The sequence below is a fragment of the Tympanuchus pallidicinctus genome, unplaced genomic scaffold (genome assembly GCF_026119805.1).
Source record: "Tympanuchus pallidicinctus isolate F22 unplaced genomic scaffold, pur_lepc_1.0 scaffold3, whole genome shotgun sequence".
Lineage (NCBI taxonomy): Eukaryota > Metazoa > Chordata > Aves > Galliformes > Phasianidae > Tympanuchus > Tympanuchus pallidicinctus.
This window is the reverse complement of record NW_026294747.1, coordinates 97,877,195-97,895,437: the sequence shown is the minus strand read 5'-3', so window position 1 is coordinate 97,895,437 and position 18,243 is coordinate 97,877,195. Positions and strand designations below refer to the sequence as shown.

General features: G+C 40.3%; 1 protein-coding gene and 1 long non-coding RNA gene across 5 annotated transcripts in view; both read right to left on the bottom strand.

The window, feature by feature from the left end:
- Positions 1-18,243, bottom strand: part of LOC128086880 (uncharacterized) — a 210,542-nt gene that overhangs the window by 34,327 nt on the left and 157,972 nt on the right. The gene's annotated exons all lie outside the window — the stretch shown is intronic.
- TGFBR2 (transforming growth factor beta receptor 2) overlaps positions 1-18,243 on the bottom strand; it is a 63,496-nt gene that overhangs the window by 33,882 nt on the left and 11,371 nt on the right. For 2 of the 3 annotated variants that reach the window (XM_052695876.1, XM_052695874.1), the window contains exons 2-3: positions 2,920-3,070; positions 1,230-1,420 (exon numbers count right to left, since the gene is read on the bottom strand). In XM_052695876.1, coding sequence (XP_052551836.1) covers positions 1,230-1,420; positions 2,920-3,070 — 342 coding nt within the window. The remainder of the gene's footprint in view (positions 1-1,229; positions 1,421-2,919; positions 3,071-18,243) is intronic. The other variant, XM_052695877.1, reaches the window with a different exon arrangement.

Sequence of the window (18,243 nt, the reverse complement as noted above, 5' to 3'; positions counted from 1 at the left end):
CCCACCGAAGCAAGGGTTGGCCAGAGTGATAGGAATTAGCAGTCAGGCTGTCTGGCTTTTGACTAAGCCAGGGGAAGAGATGAGGTAGAGGTGAAGAGGTAGCACCAAACATAGACAGCCCAGGACAAGTAGAGTGAGGACCTTCTAGATTGCTCCTGGCACACCTGTTGCAGTTTTGCAGCCTGAACTTGTTAGCCTTCTTGGAAGGCTGATAAAAAAGATGCACAAGTGTCTTGCAAATTTATACACCTTTGCCTTAGCACTTCCATGCACCATGTTTCCTAGATTTGGTAATAGCATCCCAAACCTTTCTTATCTCAGATAGCATGGACTATATTATATCCTCTTCAGGGTAACATGCAGTTTATGAGGAGTGTGCAGAGGGCCATACACATTTAGAAGCATGTTTGCAAAAAATTGACGAGTCCATAGCCAGCCTGTGCAAGATCAGATTCTACTTAAGGAAACTTACAATTGTGGGATGCAGATGGAAAAGGAGAATAAAATGAAGTGTGTGCATGCATACATGCATATTATCAATGAGCAGCATGAGGAATGCTGGCAATGTATACATCTCCTCAGCCTTAACTACACTTGTGGCTCTCAATGCAGACATTCATTAAGCAGTGTGGGAATAGTTCATGTACCTGCATCACTGATTATACAAGGTTTTCAATGGTTAAATTGAACATACAAACATGTCTGTGAGCTGAAGTAAGTAATAACTATGCTGCAGAAGCCTAAATAGCATATACACAAGTGAAGGTAACTCTGTTCTTAATTCACAGAAGAATCTTGAAACAAGAAAATGCAGAAAGGTAGCAACAACAAAAATGATTATTTTAAGTACAAATATTATTAAGTTACTCAGGATTGACTCTAAATATTGGTTTTGTCTCGTTTGTGTTCTATAACTTATTACATTTGGGTTTGTCACCAACACAATTCTGAGCACCTTGTTCTTATCATTCAAGTGACTTTCTATGCCATGTGCTGAGATGAATATCTGAACTGCTTCCAAAGGAACATTACCTAGCAAAAAGAAATACGTCCAGAAAGCACAAAGGAAAGGCTGAGATTTTGCAGCCTCACAAGAGGCCAGAAAGTCTCCAGCCACCTGGAAGTTTTCCTCCACAAAAGGCAATTCCAAAGACCACTGGATTTAACGTCACCTTTCATATCACGTGCGAGGCAGAGCCCAAGAATGAAGAGCAAATTATTAAACTCACCTGCAGAAAAAATAAGAACATCGTTGCACTCTTCACCTGTACAGGAGCACATGAACATCAGTCCCCCGTCATCCTTCTTCTCCTTCATCACACACTGCTCTGAGCTGGAGTCATCCAACATGTGACCATACAGTCTCTTCTGGGGATCGTGGCAGATTGTTTCTAATGTCACATTCTCATCGTTCCGTCTCCTAGGAGGGAAGAGGAAAAACTGAAATCAAAAGAAGTGTATTTAAGAAAGGAAGCAGACTGGGTCATCCCTGCCAAGTATTTGCCTCTTTTGAGACATCACAGGGGATCTTCATAGAATATTGTCAGTTTTTCTCCGGCTCTCCTGAACGGAGAAATTTTGGTCATGCTTGGGCTACTCCACACTGGGGCATTTGTACAACGGTACTGATCCTCCTGGGTCACATCACCACTAAGCTCCAAGGACAGCCTCTGAACGTCTCACCCAAAATTACCCAAGCTAAGGCTCAATGACCTGCCTGCTGTGAACTTCAGAACATACTTTTGGTTTTTGTGGTCACTGCGCAGACAGCAAAAATCCCTGGGGAATTATGATAAAAACTGAATGATGCCCTCAAAATCTGAGGAATTTCTAGGGAGGCAGGATTTTTGGTTTTGTTTTTGAGGCCTGCAATCCACACAGCTTTGGCACTGAAGGAGTTACTTACTTGCTGAATGCTGTTTGTGAAAAACAAAACAAAACTGGTGCAAACCAGAGTGACCTCACTGTCAGGGAAATATTTACAGCTGATAATCTGGCCCAGATCCCTGCGTTTTGTCTTGGTCCACAGGTTTCACTTCATTGACACAAGGCTTAGAGGGAAAGAGCGCTTCAAACACAGCTCTCAGCTCATGTACCTTTTGGCTAAACTGGCATGAAAACGCCAAGTGTGTCTTCTACAGCACTTACAGTCACTTTGGAAGGCAATCACAGACAACAAACACGTACTCAAGGAGCCCCCAACAAATACAAAAGCATGCCAGACCAATTCTGCATTTCAAGCATCTGCATCCAATTATGTTCAACATCTCTCCAAGTCAATGGATGTAACTGCTCTCTCAATAAGTTTCTTAATCACCTAACTGGTTCAAATCATATTTCTATACCAGCAGCAATGTTGCAAATATTCAGTTCTGTTCCATTTTTCCACTCAGGAACGCATCAAGACTGCTGCTAGTTCTCTTTGGCTTACCATTAATGGAAGGATAAAAACCCAGATTTTAGAATGGAGGGTGAGTTTAGAGTCAACAACAAATATTTTCATTTTCACACGTTCAGTCTTTCTTTGGTCACCTATGCTATATAAAAAGAAAAGATAGGAGACACTGTATAAACATAGGAATGTTTTTTCCAATTAGGTGAATGCATTTCTACCTGAACATGGTAAACAAGGTGGATATGATTTTTATAAATAATCTAGTCTACTGTTAAAAGGGAGGGAGCTGGAACTGAACTGCTTCAAATAAACAAAGCGAACAAAATCACTAAAACATTTTATATCAGAATTCTTAACTTCAAGCAACTCTCAATATGCTGAGTGAAAATAACAGCTAGAAGTGGTATAGATGAGTCCATTGAAATAGTATAGAAATTCAGAATACCTGAGCAACTCAGAAAAGGGCTAAGTAATGACAAATGAGTCTGTGCACCCTTCCCCACCCTTACCACAAAATCACTTACCATACAGCAGCACAGACTTCGTTATTCTTCTCACAGATAGAAGTGATGTTGCAGTTGCTCTTGCACTGATACTGGTTTGAGCATGTTGTTGCTTTAATGTCACAGAACTTGCATAGCCTGGGCAATTGCAGTCCATTTTCCTTGCTTCTATCTACAGGTGACATATTTCCAGGAAAAGGGGAAAAAAACAAGAGAGGGAAACTCAGTAATGGTACATTATCAGATTGTGTCAATGCTCATTATAAAGATTACGTTTTCACCAGCAGGCAAAACCCCCTCACACCTTAAATTAGACAACCTCTAATACTGTGCAACTACCAATTTTCTTTCTAAGAGGATAAGTGCCACACTGTCAAGAATGGGATGATCAAAGTGAATTGGAAATATCAAGCCAATGTCTAAGACTTCAGAGGATGCTAAGGCTTCTCTGCAATTTGCAGAATGAAGCTTAATCCAAGGCCAGTTTGTGCCCAAAGAACTACTCGGCAGTCATGCATTTGCATTATTCACAAGCAGCATACTGGCCCCTCATGTGCAATATATTGCATCACTGTCTGTTTGCCAAAGTAACTGGGGAGACCATGGTGGGAATGCACATCAGGTGAGTGTCATCATTATGACACGCATCATGATGGATTTTGCAAGACTGTCTTCACCAACCTGAGGCATAGCCCAAGTGTCATTCCTAATCTCACTGCTGTTTGCAAAGAAGAAACACAGAGCTGGAACTTGCTGTCAGTCTAAGTTAGATGGTATGTCAGATGTTATGGGTGAAGCTCATGCTGGAAATGCAGCAGGGCATCCATGCAGCTCATGTGAGCTGCTGTGGGTGTGTTCCTGGGCTGACTCCAGGGGTCTTAACTGGAGCTAATATGCAGTGACAGGCTCTCCTGTAGAATTCTACATGACCCAACAGCTCTTTCAAATTCACGCACTGAAGAGATACTTGCTTACTGGTTGCAGAAGTCTTAGCACTCTCCATCTGCTTCAGTGCATAAGCAGTAAAGGAATTGTTATTTATCCAAGTTTCATGAATTTCAGGAAACATATTTTTAGTTCAAAAGATATTTTAAAAAGCTAGCATGAGTCTAAGGAACTGAAAATGCCAACTCAAACTGTGTTCTGAATTTAACATGAATATGCAACTTTATCTGAAGTGGAGTACACTATTTACAACAGTTTCATTCTGACTCACTTTGCAATGTATTTGGACAAGTAGGCTAAATCACTCTATGTCGATCCTAAGCTTCATGTACTACAGCTCTTTTCTTAAAGCCATCTCTGTGTTACAATTGCATTCATATTGCTCTCTATGGACTAACGTTGCTAGTCAACCAACAACAGGCAATCAGAGATTTGTAACGTATCCCTCTCTCCGCTACTAGCAGAGAAATCATTTTTTCCTTCTACAACTTCACTCTTCACTACCATTAGAATGCTTTCTTACAGAAATTAAATACACACTTTTTTTTTCTTAAAGAAGGCTTCTTGATAGCATTTCAGTTAATTTCTGAGCCATTGTGAGGGACTGGAAGAAAAGTCTTTTGTTCTCACCCAAATAATTCTTCTCATCACCAGTATGTTTTGATACTGACCTCGAACTCAGATCTTACTTGCCACTGAAAGCACAGACAAATTCCCAGTGATTTTAATCACAGAATTGCATGGATTGGAAGGGACCTCAAGAGATCATGGAGTCCAACTCCCCTGCTAAAGCAGGCTCCCTACAGTAGGCTGAACAGGTAGGTGTTCAGACAAATCTTGAATAATTCCATAGGAGACCCCACAACATCACTGAGCATCCTGTTTCAGAGCTCAGTCAGCCTTACTGTAACAAAGTTCTTCCACATGTTTGTATGGAAATTCTTATGTTTAAGGTTTAGCCATTGCTCCTTGTCCTATCACTACGCACCACCGAGAAGAGCCTGGCCTCATCCATTCGCTTCCCACCTCCCTTTAGATATTCATAAACATTAATCAGATCCTTCCTCAGTCTTTTTCCCCCAGGCTGAACAGACCCGGGTTACTCAGCCTTTCCTCATAAGGGAGATGCTCCAGGCCCTTTATCAGCTTTGTAGTCCTCCACTGGACTCCTTCTAGGAGATTCCTGTTTTTTTTGAACTCTGGGGAGCCCAGAACTGGACACAGTATTCTAAATGTGGCCTCATCAGGGCAGAGTAGAGGAAGGAGGATCACCTCCCTCAACCTGCTGTCTATACTCTTTTTAATGCACCTCAGGGTACCACTGGCCTTCTTCACCACAAGGGCACACTACTGGCTCATAGTCAACCTGTTGCCCACCAGAACACCCAGGTTCTTTTCTGCAGAGCTCCTCTCCAGGAGGTCATCCTCTAACTTGTACTGGTGCATGCAGTTATTCCTCCCTATGTGCACTACTCTACACTTGCTTTTGTTACACCTCATCAGGTTCCTGCCTGCCCAACTCTCCAGTTTGTCTCATGGTATCAGAAGCTGCTACACAGAGGTGAGAGTTATGATGCACTCAGCGGGAGCACTCATTAGGGTGGAGAATGCTGGCAGTATGTTACAAGCTGGCTGAATTTTAAGCCTGAGGTAAACATTTATTTTCCATGATCACTTGTGTTGCAACAACTCCCAGAAGCCAGGCAAAATAACAAAGCCTCATTAAAGTTGGTGGGGCAGGATCTTAAAAGGTCTAGTATCTAGTGCTCTATACAATATATACTAACATCCTTTTGGTAAACTGCTCCTTTTTCTGGGATGGCGCCTCTTATTTACCAAACACTGAAGAGAAAATAATAGCTGTATTAACTTTTTTAGGCTACAGTAATGATCGAAGCGCTCTGACAATGAGGTACTGTTCCTCCACTCACTGAGGGACAATCTATATTCCTAAAGATTCGGACAAGTAATATGGATAAACATGAAGGAGATACTGTTTTTACCAATGGGCCACAGAGATAAAAGTAACCTAGCTGAGTTCACACAGGAAACCTGTGGCATGGTGCAAGGTAGGTGACAGCATAGGGGAAAGACATTCACTGCTCATACTACAGATTTCAGCCGTACTGACATAGCTTTCAGCTAGGAGTTTGCAAGGCTCCATATTTCACTGGACAGCTGAACTACAACAGTATCTCTGACACAGACATGACCTACTCCTCTTCAGCCTCCTCAAGGCTAGAGTCAAAGACTATGGACAGAAGGTCCTCACCTAAACCAGTTCAAGCATATTGCGTTTACTGAGAGAAAGGGTCGCTCCTGTGCTGTTCCCATCCATGTCTGGTCTGCCAAGTCTCACCCACTGGAACAAACAGCTGGAAATATGCTCGGACCTCTTCCCAAGGAGAGATCTCCAAACCAGGCAGCTTGATTTAAAAAATAAAAATAAAATAAACATCTACATAGGGAGCAGCAATTCCCTGCAGACACAAACACTGAGTTTCTAAGTTAGAGCTGTGTAGGCTTTAATTCAGAAGACTGAACTAGCAGAAGATTGGGTAGTCAGTCAGTTTCTTTCTAAACAGGTTACGTTAATGGCAAAAGCCAACGGAGTTGTAGGACTTTCATAACTGAATGGACTTGAATTTTTTCCCAAATATTATTGTAATAGAGTCTGACCATACAGCGCTTCTGTTTTCACTCCCCTGGCAGTTCATGGGATTTGTTAAACTGTTCAGCTACACAAGCTTTCACACAAACAAATCAGATGCACTTCAGCATATGATTTGAAGAGGGACTGCAGTTTACTTCCCAAATTCTTTTCACATTCCTGTAGCAAGTGTTGGCGTACTGTACACTGCTACAACTTGGCCTTGCCCCCTCTGACAACCCATTCACTCCCAAACTAATTGGGTTAAGGACACATTTGACCGTTCCCTATCAGATAATATTAGTCTGCTTCTAAGTCGCACAAATCCAGACCTTCCCCTAATCAATGCATCTTTCCTGGAGAATGGCAAGTTGCTATGGCTCTTCCATAGATAAATTTACTCAATAATTCCCCAGTGGTCCTACAAGCAATGAGTAGCTCATGACCAGCAAGATTACTCCTCTTCTGGTAGCTCACCGAAAGTTAATTTGGTAGTTAACTTGAATCTTTGAAACTGCTTGACTACCCAGTCACCCACTTTATATGACAGGAGCCAACTCCTCAAAACTTTCTCCTGTTTAGAACAGTAAAATTGCATTAATGCTGTGGACAGAAGCAGTCTTTCATTTTTCTGTAAAAAAAAAAAAACAAAAAAAAAAACACAAAAACTACAACAACAGCAAAAAAAAACCACACAACCAACAACAACAACAACAACAAAAAAAAGAACAACAAAAAATGTGTGGATATAATGGGAAAGTCAACAGAAAAAACACAGATTTGCACATCTGAAGGACAACATTCTAAAATGCCTCTTACGTGAGCTTTTTTCATCTACTCTCTAATGTTAGTTTCCTTGTTTTTACTTCTTATTTTGACTACTGCAGGAAGTCTAATTCTAGCTTTCCTTGCTTCTTTGTCCACAAAGAGAGCTCAAAAAAGGCAGCAGTTTCTTGGCTATGAAGATTTCAGCTGATCACTATAAACCAGTCATCATAGTTAAAACGCACAGAACACGTAAGCTAAACCTGGGCTGGACATTACAGAAGAGACATCAGAGTGGCCATAAAGAAAATATCAACACCGTGACTTCTGCTGGAGCCAGACTTGTGGGATAATACTTTTACTCCATGGTTCACTTCTTTCTTCTGACTTCTCTGGCTCTTATGAACAGTATGCCTCACCTAAAGTCTACTGAGTATCTTCAAGTTGTTCGCTTTGCATCTCTTGTTCACAGACCTGTAAATTTCATTGAGACCTCAGTCAATAGTTTACAATCTTCTTATTTTTACTGATTTTTGGGATGAGAACTCATTTGCTACGAAGTAATTCCAGCTAGTAGCTGAGGTTTCATTTAAGATTTCACTCCACTACATCGTGGAAACCTGCATGGAGAAGGATGTCCTTATCAAAAAGAACAGAAGGAAGCTGTCCTTGTTCCACCGAAAAGAACAACTCCATAGCCTTGTGTCTCAATAGCTGAATAGCACAGTAGTTCCAAAGAAAATCCAAAATGTATTAACCTTCTCATTCAACACATAGAGACTAAGCTTTTCTAGGAACAATACTACATACAACATTTTTTTCTGTTTTGCCTACCACTTCCAGTACATAACCTATAACCTCAGCAGACATTCAAAACAAATGGGACCACCAGCAGAACCACAAAAAACAAAGTGCTGTTGCAAAACCATTCTTTGTATTCCAAAAAAACCTTTTAAGTATTGATGATTCAAGTGTACAAGGGAGAAGGTGTCAAGGAAAAAGAGTGATCTGAGCTCTGTTTTTCATGCCTGGAAACATCCTGATGACTATTCTTAATTATACTGGTTATGTTCAGTGCAGTAGTATGAGGAGGAAAAGAGATTATCATAATCAATTTTAAAGATTCAAAAATCACGAGTCACAAAAAATCACAGGACAAGCCAGAGAAATTACAGAAATAAAATAAGTTTCAAAGAAAAAAAACACACCCAAAAACAAACAATAAAAACCAAACCTCCTGGGTTCTACTTTACCATTGCTGCACTCTTAAAGTGCATTTGAGTAATTGTTTGGAAACCTTGGCCACAAAGGGTTGGAAACTTACTAACTTACAAAATCAAAAGTTAAAAAAAACCCACAACAGTACATTCCAGGAGCCTGATCTTCAAGAAAAATATCAGCTACTGTATGACTCACAATAAAATCACAGGATTTGGCAACACTGCAGAGCATCAGGTAACTTCCACTGCAACACACAGGGGTAACCCATGAAGCAAGTATTTTCAAGTTTTCAGCTACAGTTGACACTTTTGAGTTTAATGCCAACATTAATTGAAATGAGTATGAACTCATACAGTTCATAGTCTTGGATCATATTTTGGGCTATGATCCTTAATCTCAGCTATAATTTAGGCGAGTGGGACTGCCATAGGAACAATTTTGTGACTGTTTCTATTAATAGCAATGATGATCAGCATGTTAAGACGGCTTCCTTAAAGCCAAATATGAACTATCTTTTACATGCAACTCAAATATATCAGAGGAAAGCTGGCTTCAGAAATGTTAAATTCACTATATTTAACTGTTCCCATGATAGGACTCCAGAAAACCATGCTCCTCTCTGCATTATCCTGTATCACAGATGGTCACAAATCACTGAAGTCAGCTTGGTCTGACCCTAGCAAGTCAACCCCTTTTCTTCCTTAAGGTTCTTCACCTTTTGGGTTTCCTTTTGATCCTCAGCCTTCCAGCCTAGCACAGCAGTTCTCTTAGTTGATGTCTAAATACATACATTTCTGTGATAAATGCACTTGTTTGCAAAATGGTTGGGACTATTGTGTTGCTTTTCTGTCTGATCAAGCCTTGTCGAGACTCTGTGAAGAACAAAGACCAAAATAATGTCATTTTTATTAATACCACTTCATGAATTAAGAGATGCCCATCATAGCTTTTCCCTATTAGGTAAAGGGTCTTGCCTGTCACATGAAAAAAAAACTGTCACGCCAATCAGATGGTAACAGTATAACTGTTAATGCAAGGATACACACGTTCATCCAACTGTCTCATGATCCATTCTATCACAAAGCAGCTACTATGAGATGGGGGAGACCACCCAAAGGCCTTCCAATGGTGCACATGGACTGCAGCCTCTGCTCTTCAATTATACCTGAGAAGTCTGCTAGAAACTGTTCTGATGAGCTAGGTCTATCCAGAATAGTGCAGTCACCCCCAGTTCACCAAAGGCCAAAGTAGAAGAGCTGGCTCACTACAGGAAGGCCATTGGGTGGGCTGCATTTAAATGTGGAAACCACTATTTCCAACCCACAGAGCCATAATGAGCAAGAAGGGCATGCACAGAGGGAGAAGGCAAAAGGAAAAGGAACAGGAGTTAGAAAACTTCATTGTGCCTGGCTTTTAGCAGAATGTGGAACTGTCAAAACCCTGCTTTAGGGATTGCTGTAGGCACTGACATGGAAACAGAATCATATCCAGGAGAAGTGAGGGGGTGGGACACAACTGGAGAAAATAAGGCAGAGAACAGAACATTAAGCTGGAGATCCTGAGGATAAAAATCATTGTAGTATTTAATGCACTAAAATAATACTATTTTTATCCACTACTTCCAAAATGAGCTAACAATGGCAGTTTTAATCATGGGTTAGGCTCCTCTCACTCATACAAGGAATGGTAGTGAGCTGCCTGCCTCAATCACGTCTCAGAACTGAGCTGTCTTCACTGAAATGACTCCTAACTGACATTAGTTCAGGTGCAGAGACTCTAGCTCAGCACTCACAACGAGATGTGATCACACTCTGAAAACAGACAACAAGAATAACACTGTTGTGATGCTTTGACTAATGACCTAGGTTTTTACCTGCAGATTTTAACTCGCTGTTCTCTTTTGCATTTTCTGACCACTGTCTAGCACTCCATGGTAGCCTACAATAGGCAGAACAAATGAATACTGTCTTCAGGCAAAAAGGCTGAAAAAATTATCTAAATGATGACTTCCTATAGGGCACTCAAAGGGATGTTTCATCTTCTTCTGATTTTAACCCGCAGCCTCCCTAACACAGCCAGTAAGCAGCATGAAGCACTGGAAAATGATGTGTGATATAACATGAAGATCAATTTATTCAGCTATGACTACAGGGTCTAGTTTTCCTGCATAATGCATTAAGTTTGGAATTTACTGGAAGCTGTCTTTGGTGGTTAACTCCTTCTGTGACTTCAGCTATCAAGGACAGCAATGCTCATCTGGTTCAGAAGACTGGGAAAAAGAGTTTCCCTGCTTTGTTAAAACAAGAATGATCCATAGTTCAGGACTGACCTTTGCATAGCTAATTCTGACCTAATGCTAATTCTGCATATCCTGCAACTTCACCTCCTTTGAAACTCTGTTTGCAAAGTAAAAGCTGCCATTACTTCACTTGAAACAGAGCTGAAAAAGTATAAACACTTTGGATTCATACAAATATTTTTCCAACTTAGATGCTCTGAAAATAGACAGTAGGCATTCAAGTATTAAATAGTTCTTTCTGTAATGCAGAAAAACAGAAAATATTTTTCATGACAGAGGAGCTTGTGGGGCAAATCCCACAGTATTTACACGTACACAATTAAGAATACTTCTGGTTCAGAAAAACACAAATGCCTCCACGCCCAACTGCAGATCCTCACCACAACAAAAACATGCTTCAGAACCTTCTAACTAGCTTGAATGGAGTTTCTGAACCTATTCTACCTCTCTCTCCGATTATTTAATTAGTTTGTTTACAGAAACATGATTCTCTGCACTCCTGCCCCCTCAACAGTCACACTGCCACCAATAAACTACTTGAAAATACGATGGAGATTTTCAATCTTCATAACAGCTTTGGGGTAGCTGAGTCATTTCTCTTGAAAAAGCACAAATTCCTTCCAAAAGCTTAGTTTCTGGGTTTTTTTTTTTGTTCTTCTTTCTTTTACTACAAGAGACATGAGGAACGTCCACTTGGAAGCCATTCAACTCTATTTTCAAGCATCTATTTAATAAATTTCCAGTTTCCAACAGGGAAATTTGAGGGTTCAGCTAGTACATGTGGGACAGCATTTCCGGACATTTTCTAATAATATTATCACTAAGTTACCTCAACTAATCAAAGTATTCTGCAGAAACAGGTTCCTCAGTTTATTTGCAAACCCACTGAGTGGGCTCAGTGCCCCATACAAACTGAAATATCCATGAGATTATTAAAAAAGAAAAAATAAGAAAAGGATTGTATTCTTAAGGTATCAATACTGCTTATCTAAAGAAATTACTAGCAGTAATGAATGAATAGCTGCTAAGTACAAAGTTACAAGCTTCCTTCTATATTATATTGCCAAATTCTGCCTTCGTTCCCATGGGGAATTGCTATTGTTGTACCTGTGACTTCCACAGCAGGTGGACACATGGGCACAGTCCTTCCTCTCCCTTGTAGACAACTTCCATGCCTCCTCCTTGCTGCAGCACTAATGCAGGTAGCCCTCAGCTCCCACAGAACAGTGTGGAACCAAAGCCACACAGAAATCAGAAATAGTAACATATATGTTCAGCCAGGCACTCAGAACTGATGCTCCTACGGGGCCTTAGTCATAGTTAGTATCTGGCCTTGTCACATTTAACTTTACAAATGGCTTCAAACAACTAAGTGCTGGCCTGGCATCCTCACAACACCATATCAGATTAACTGATCAAATCAAAGGGGTTGAGGTTGTGCAGTTTTGTGACCCAATCTCCAAGTCCTTTTAAAGCGTGATTGACTTACCTCAGCTTAGCCAGTGTCAGAATTGAGAATCATCACTCGTGAAGCTGCTGTGGTTTACTCAGTTACTTTTAAATCAATTGTAAGCTCAAGACATGTGAATTCCATACGTAGAAAAACTTTCGTAACATACCTGATGACCACCTGCACCATTTTTAACAAGAATATGGAAGCTTTAAGCAGCTGACGGAAAACAATTTCTTCCAAATGCAAGACTGACCCCTAAACTGACAGCGCACAGCGACTCTGGTTGCAAAGAAAGCCAAATCGTTCCTGAAGAACATCCTAAAACTACACCCTAACTCTTGCTGAAGCTGATCTCTTGCTAAATGTGTCCACAGTGTATTCAAAATAACATTAAGATACCTAAAATGCACAGGAAACGGTAAAAAATATTTTTATATCAACCACTGTAGCTTAGGAAGGGTTAAATCAGACCAGCATGTGTTTATTAACACTGCTCATTCACTCAGGAGACTGACAGGCATGTGCAGATCCTCTCTGGTTTGAGACAAAAACCTTTACAGAAGGTCACGAAATACGTTACTTCGGGGGAAGAGTTTTATTTGCTTTTTAAAGTTGAGAAAATGAAGCACAAACATTTAAGACTGACAAACCACACAGAAAGGAAATTCAAAGTTACTTCTCGTTCCCTCAGGCTACCTTTCATACAGCTAGGTTGCTTTGTGAATCATAAAAAAAAACTATCGCTGTCGTATTCGCTGTTTCATATTTTTATTTTTCATTTTATCTGTTGCTGGCAGTGTTCCCTTGAAACTACTGGCACACTTTCTGGACAGTTTTTGGAAGGCATATAAGGCCGTACCTATCTTCCCTCCATATGCTGCGTTCTAATGATAGGAAGCACGGTCACTGCAATGTGAGCCCCAGGGCAGTTTCTGAGGGCCCAGAGGGCTCCTGTCACGTGCAGCTTTCCACAGCCCTCAGCAGATCGCTCCTTTGGGATCCCACTGCACAGCCTCCCATTTGCACACCATTACTGACATCCTATTTTTAGTACCATTCTTTTTTTTACGCAAGGAAACACATATTTTGAGAACAACAATTGACCGCCTCTTGGAGAGGTCCTCAGACTGTGTTAAGAGAAATGACTGATTTCTTTCTTAAGCATCATGAACACAACAGATCTTCCCTTTTCCTTTCCTCTCCAGCGAGTCCATGCTGAAAATATCCGCACAAATGGTCACAGTTTGCAAAAAAAAAAAACAACAAAAAAAAAACCACCAAAAACCAAAACAGCAGTCCAGCTCACCTCCTTTGGTTATTGGTTCCCATCCCACACTGCATGCCCTTTTTCCTCACAGAGGAACCAGACAGGGGGTTTGATTTGCATTAATATTCACCTCACTGAGCCTCCCTCCGCCTCCAAAAGGACAGTCTGAACCCAGAACCATTCTCCAGTCTAGACAGCTACCTGACCACGCAAACGCAACAAAGAATGTGGCGTGAGGAGCGGGAACGCCTGGCTAGGGCAATGGAAAACCGTGTATTTCAACAGCAGCACCCAGGCTGGTCAGCCCTGAGCACACGGCCCCATGGGCTGCACTGCACTCAAGGCTTATGAGCCCACTGCCAGGCTGCCCACTGTGCCATAGCCACGAGGAATATTAGGCTAGCTCTGGCCTGAAAGTGGGCTGCTTTCAAACGCCACCTGCTCTGAGACAGGAGATGGTGTGGTCCTTCTGAGCAGGGAAGAAAGGGCGTGATGTTTCTCCCCAGAAATATTTGCAAACACACCTCAGAATAGGCCCTGTAACTGCTCAAATCCATTACAAAAGTAAGCAGGAGTTTATTTTGACTCTGCAGGGGACTGTGTAGGAAAAGTACTTTTGGCATCTCAAGTCAGTCACCAAGACTTACGGGAGACATTTGAAGGGACAGCTATCACTCTCCAACTGTAATAGCAAGCAGAAGAAAGACCCACCAGTGGTCATCTTCACAGGATGCTGAAGGAGTCAGAGTAATCTTGTTCAAGAACACATTGCTTTCAGGAGAAAGGAATATGCAACTGGAACAGACAAAGCACAGATCCTCACTCTGAAGTGAAATACCTAATCTTGCTGCAGATCACTAATTTGAATTAAAAAAAAAGAAAAAAGCCAACAAAATTCAGCCAAATCACCCCAATTCTGTTTTGTTTCAGGGGAAAATCTGATGAATATTTGCCTGAAACTACTACTCAGGGAAAACTCTCTGTCAACCTAGACAGAGGTCTTATCTGAGTATGAGATTTTGCTCTGAAACTTCTTGTTGAACTTTAACTCTCATCTTCAAAGAGCCTGATTCTGACTACATTTCTTTATAATATTACTTACATGACTTGGATCTTTAACAAAAAGAAATCAAAGGTAGTCTCAAAATATAATACCATGATTGGAATTGCATGTTATTGGGGTGCATCTGTTCAAACATCAGTTAAAAGGTTACATTCAAAAATACGAGGAGCCCAAGTGATGTAAATAAGTCACTTAATTAGAATATTTAAGGTATAACTGAATGGTTTAGAGTACATAAATTGCAGTTCTGCCATTCAGCATTGTCTTTTCAACATGGTAGAGGAATTCAAACTTGAATATTTTCCCACACATGGCTCCATATTAAGCTAATGTAACTGGTCATTACAAGTGCATCTTCTGTGCCAAATGTTGAAGCACATTCAAGTCGTGGGTCAGGGGCTGCTTTGTGCAGGTCCAGGCATTCTTAAAGCACAATCTGAACAATCAACACAGCCAGGATTGGAAATGGACAAGCAAACTGTCTTCAGCCACAACACTGCAGTTCCAACTTAAGGAAGGAAGCTCTGCTTAGAGACAGCCTCTATCTCACACTACAAAAAACAGTATGACTGTTCACCTACACAATCAGACCACAATTTCTATAATATTTCATAACACAACAATAAATGTGGGGAGAAACTGTGTACACAAGAAGACTCATAGCTGCTCATTCAAAATAAGCATTTAAATTGATTAACCAGACAACTGTGCTTTTAAACCAGCAACCCTTACACAGTTACATGATTCAGAGGGATTTATAAATATTTGGTTTTCCAGATAAAAGAAGATCATTAGTAGGATTTTTTTTGAAAGCACTTTTACTGCCACTGTTCCTTCTTTCCATCCATAAACAAGTAAGGAAACAAAACAAAAATGTGTTTAGGGTGCAAAATTTGTCATGACAGTCAAGTCATGATAAAACTTGGGGATTTTGGTTTAAGATTAATATGAAATCTACTAATGTAGAGATCAGAAAATAAGCCTCATTTTGCTTAGCTTTTTGAAGCCCTCTTAACTTCTGGAATACTTGGGAGATATGGAATTTAAGTTAAGGCATATCCTCCAACAAATGATACTCCTGCTATGGTCCCAGTGTACAAAGCATCCATGCATTCTGACAAAAACCTTTTGTAGATTTGAGCATAACCTGTCCTTCCCAGCCTATCTGAAGTATAGCTTCCAAGTAAAAAGTCTTATTCAACACATCCACATCCTTTGCACACACAGAGACACCTCTGTCAGTGTTTATGCAAATGTATTTATGGAGAGGCTCTATTCAGAGCTCCTTTTTGCTGTTAGGAGGCATTTACCTGCAAGCAAATAATGTTTATGAACCATTTTGTCCTCACACAGAAAGATTTGAATGACAGATTGAGGAAAACAGTATGAAAAAGAAATTACTCTCAGTTCAGCTAAAATGGTAAATCAGAAGAAAGTTAGACTCAAATGTAATCCCTTGGGAGTAGAATCACTTTGAATGGATCTGGGGAAAAACACGGATCATTCTCAAATTCAGTAGCTTGGATGGTTATATTTGTCTCTGTCAAATTACAAGCAAAGAAGCAGAATAACACCATTTAATACCCCAGGGAGATGTTCTCCTGATAGATGCATCTAACTTCCAGAACAGGAATTACATACTGAGCGTTGAGAAAAGAGCACACACATAAGAATACACTTTTAATGATATCCAACATTAGGAAAACTTTCTTTTGTAGAAATCCTACTGCTGTGGCATGATGCTACAGGGTAATCAGATTTCTTGGTAAAGAAGATTCTCTACCAGCAAAGCAGTATTTCCTTTATCTGCCTAGGGTAAACTTGCTAGCATATCCCCAGGTATTAGCTGTTTCTTTTAATGCATTTGCAAATGACTCCCTCCAGCTAACTCTGGGACAGTGAATCAGCAACTGGCAACACCACTCTGCTGAAATAAAAGAAAGATAAGTCAGCTCGTTCATTTCTATTTGAGGCTGACATTTTACTGGGTTTGATGAAAAACAGAAATGATGGGTGAAGCCTGTCCATTGTTTAATGTGTTTCACCCATAAACGCATCTCTTGAAAATTCATTGTTTCTAAACCAGAAGTATGAGCAAATCATTCAGTTTACCATAAATTATCTCTACAACAGTCTCTTCTGTGTGTGTACACGATCCTGTAGCTAAGTTCTCACATTTACGAAGTTAACACCAGGCATTCAAAAATCCACATGTAGGAATACAACAATTCTCACTATATACAACACATTACAATCTGTGCAACCTACTTTGGCAAGGGGGGGGGTTGGACCTGAAGATCCCCAGAGGTCCCTTCCAACCCCTATGATTCTGTGATTACCCACCACTTGCAGCAGCCAGGCCTAGAGAGGTTGACATTACAGCATAAGGTGAGGATGCTCCTCCATTAGACACAGCTCAGTGGGAAGGCACTTGCCAGTTTAAAATGTTTAGTCTACCTGCCCGAAGATGTGTGAGGGACTGCAGACTCTTCCACTTTGTTTATGATGAGGCAGAATAAAATTGTAAATAAACTAAATAAACTAAATAAAATTGTAAATAAAATAAAGAATGTGAAATATATACACGGAATTGGATTTCTAAGGTTTTCCTCTCCCAGTTGCTATTGACAGGGCCATTGTTTGCAAGCTACAGCCTAAGTAATCCTCAAGATCATAATCTTTCAGCAGCATTCCAAGATAGCATACAGGCTTGCAAGTTGCCTTACTTAGAAGAAACGCTGCAGTGAAGAAAGAAATCTAAAGGTCTATAAATGTCCATAAAACAATTCCTTCATTAGAAGGGAGAAAGCTAGGAAGAGATAAGACAAACACAAGATCAAATGCACCAAGTAGCAGCTCAGAAGCAAACCTTCTGTTGACTTTTAACTTTCATTCAAACGCCTCACGGTTTCATGCAATTACTTCAAAAATTTTTTCTATAACTGAGAACTACAGAAAACATAGGATGCTACTTCTTAAACTTTTAAATAGTGCAGTTCACTTTTGGAAACAGAAACAAACATTCCCTCTTATGCAACCCTGGGACAGAAAATGTCTACTGCAACATCTGAGTTAAATTCAATTAGATAAGATCTACAGCAGATGTTAATCTTTAACTTTTGAGTGCTGCTATGTCAAATTACACTAGCTAATGTTTAATGGCTTAGAGTCACTGAGTGTTTCTAGATATTGGTGATAGCACATAATCATCTTTTGTCTAATGACCACTTATTCAACTGTAGAAATCAGTAATAGTCTGCAGGATGTCTGAGGGTTTCTTATGAAATGCCTTGATCATTTTCAACAAATGCCAACCGGATTAATAGTTTTGTCATGAAATTACTATTCCAACAATTGCCATTCAGGAAGCCGTGCGTAACATGGCCAGAGTAGCTGAACTACTCAGCATCCGCTTAAACATCACGAGCCAGTTGTAAGCTTTGTTATGGATTCTGGTGTAACTGCTCAGTGATACGGTCAGCTCATTCTCTAAAGTTGTCATTCTGACTTTTTTTTCTTTTTTTCCCCACAAATACTACACTCACATAGAACAAAATATGTTTTCAAAAGTGCTCTCACAAAAAAGAACAATTCCAAGCTTTCCAAACACAATAATATCTTAATTTATACCAGAGGGAAGTACCCTGTAGGAATGGAGACATTTTTTAAATTCCTTGGATGC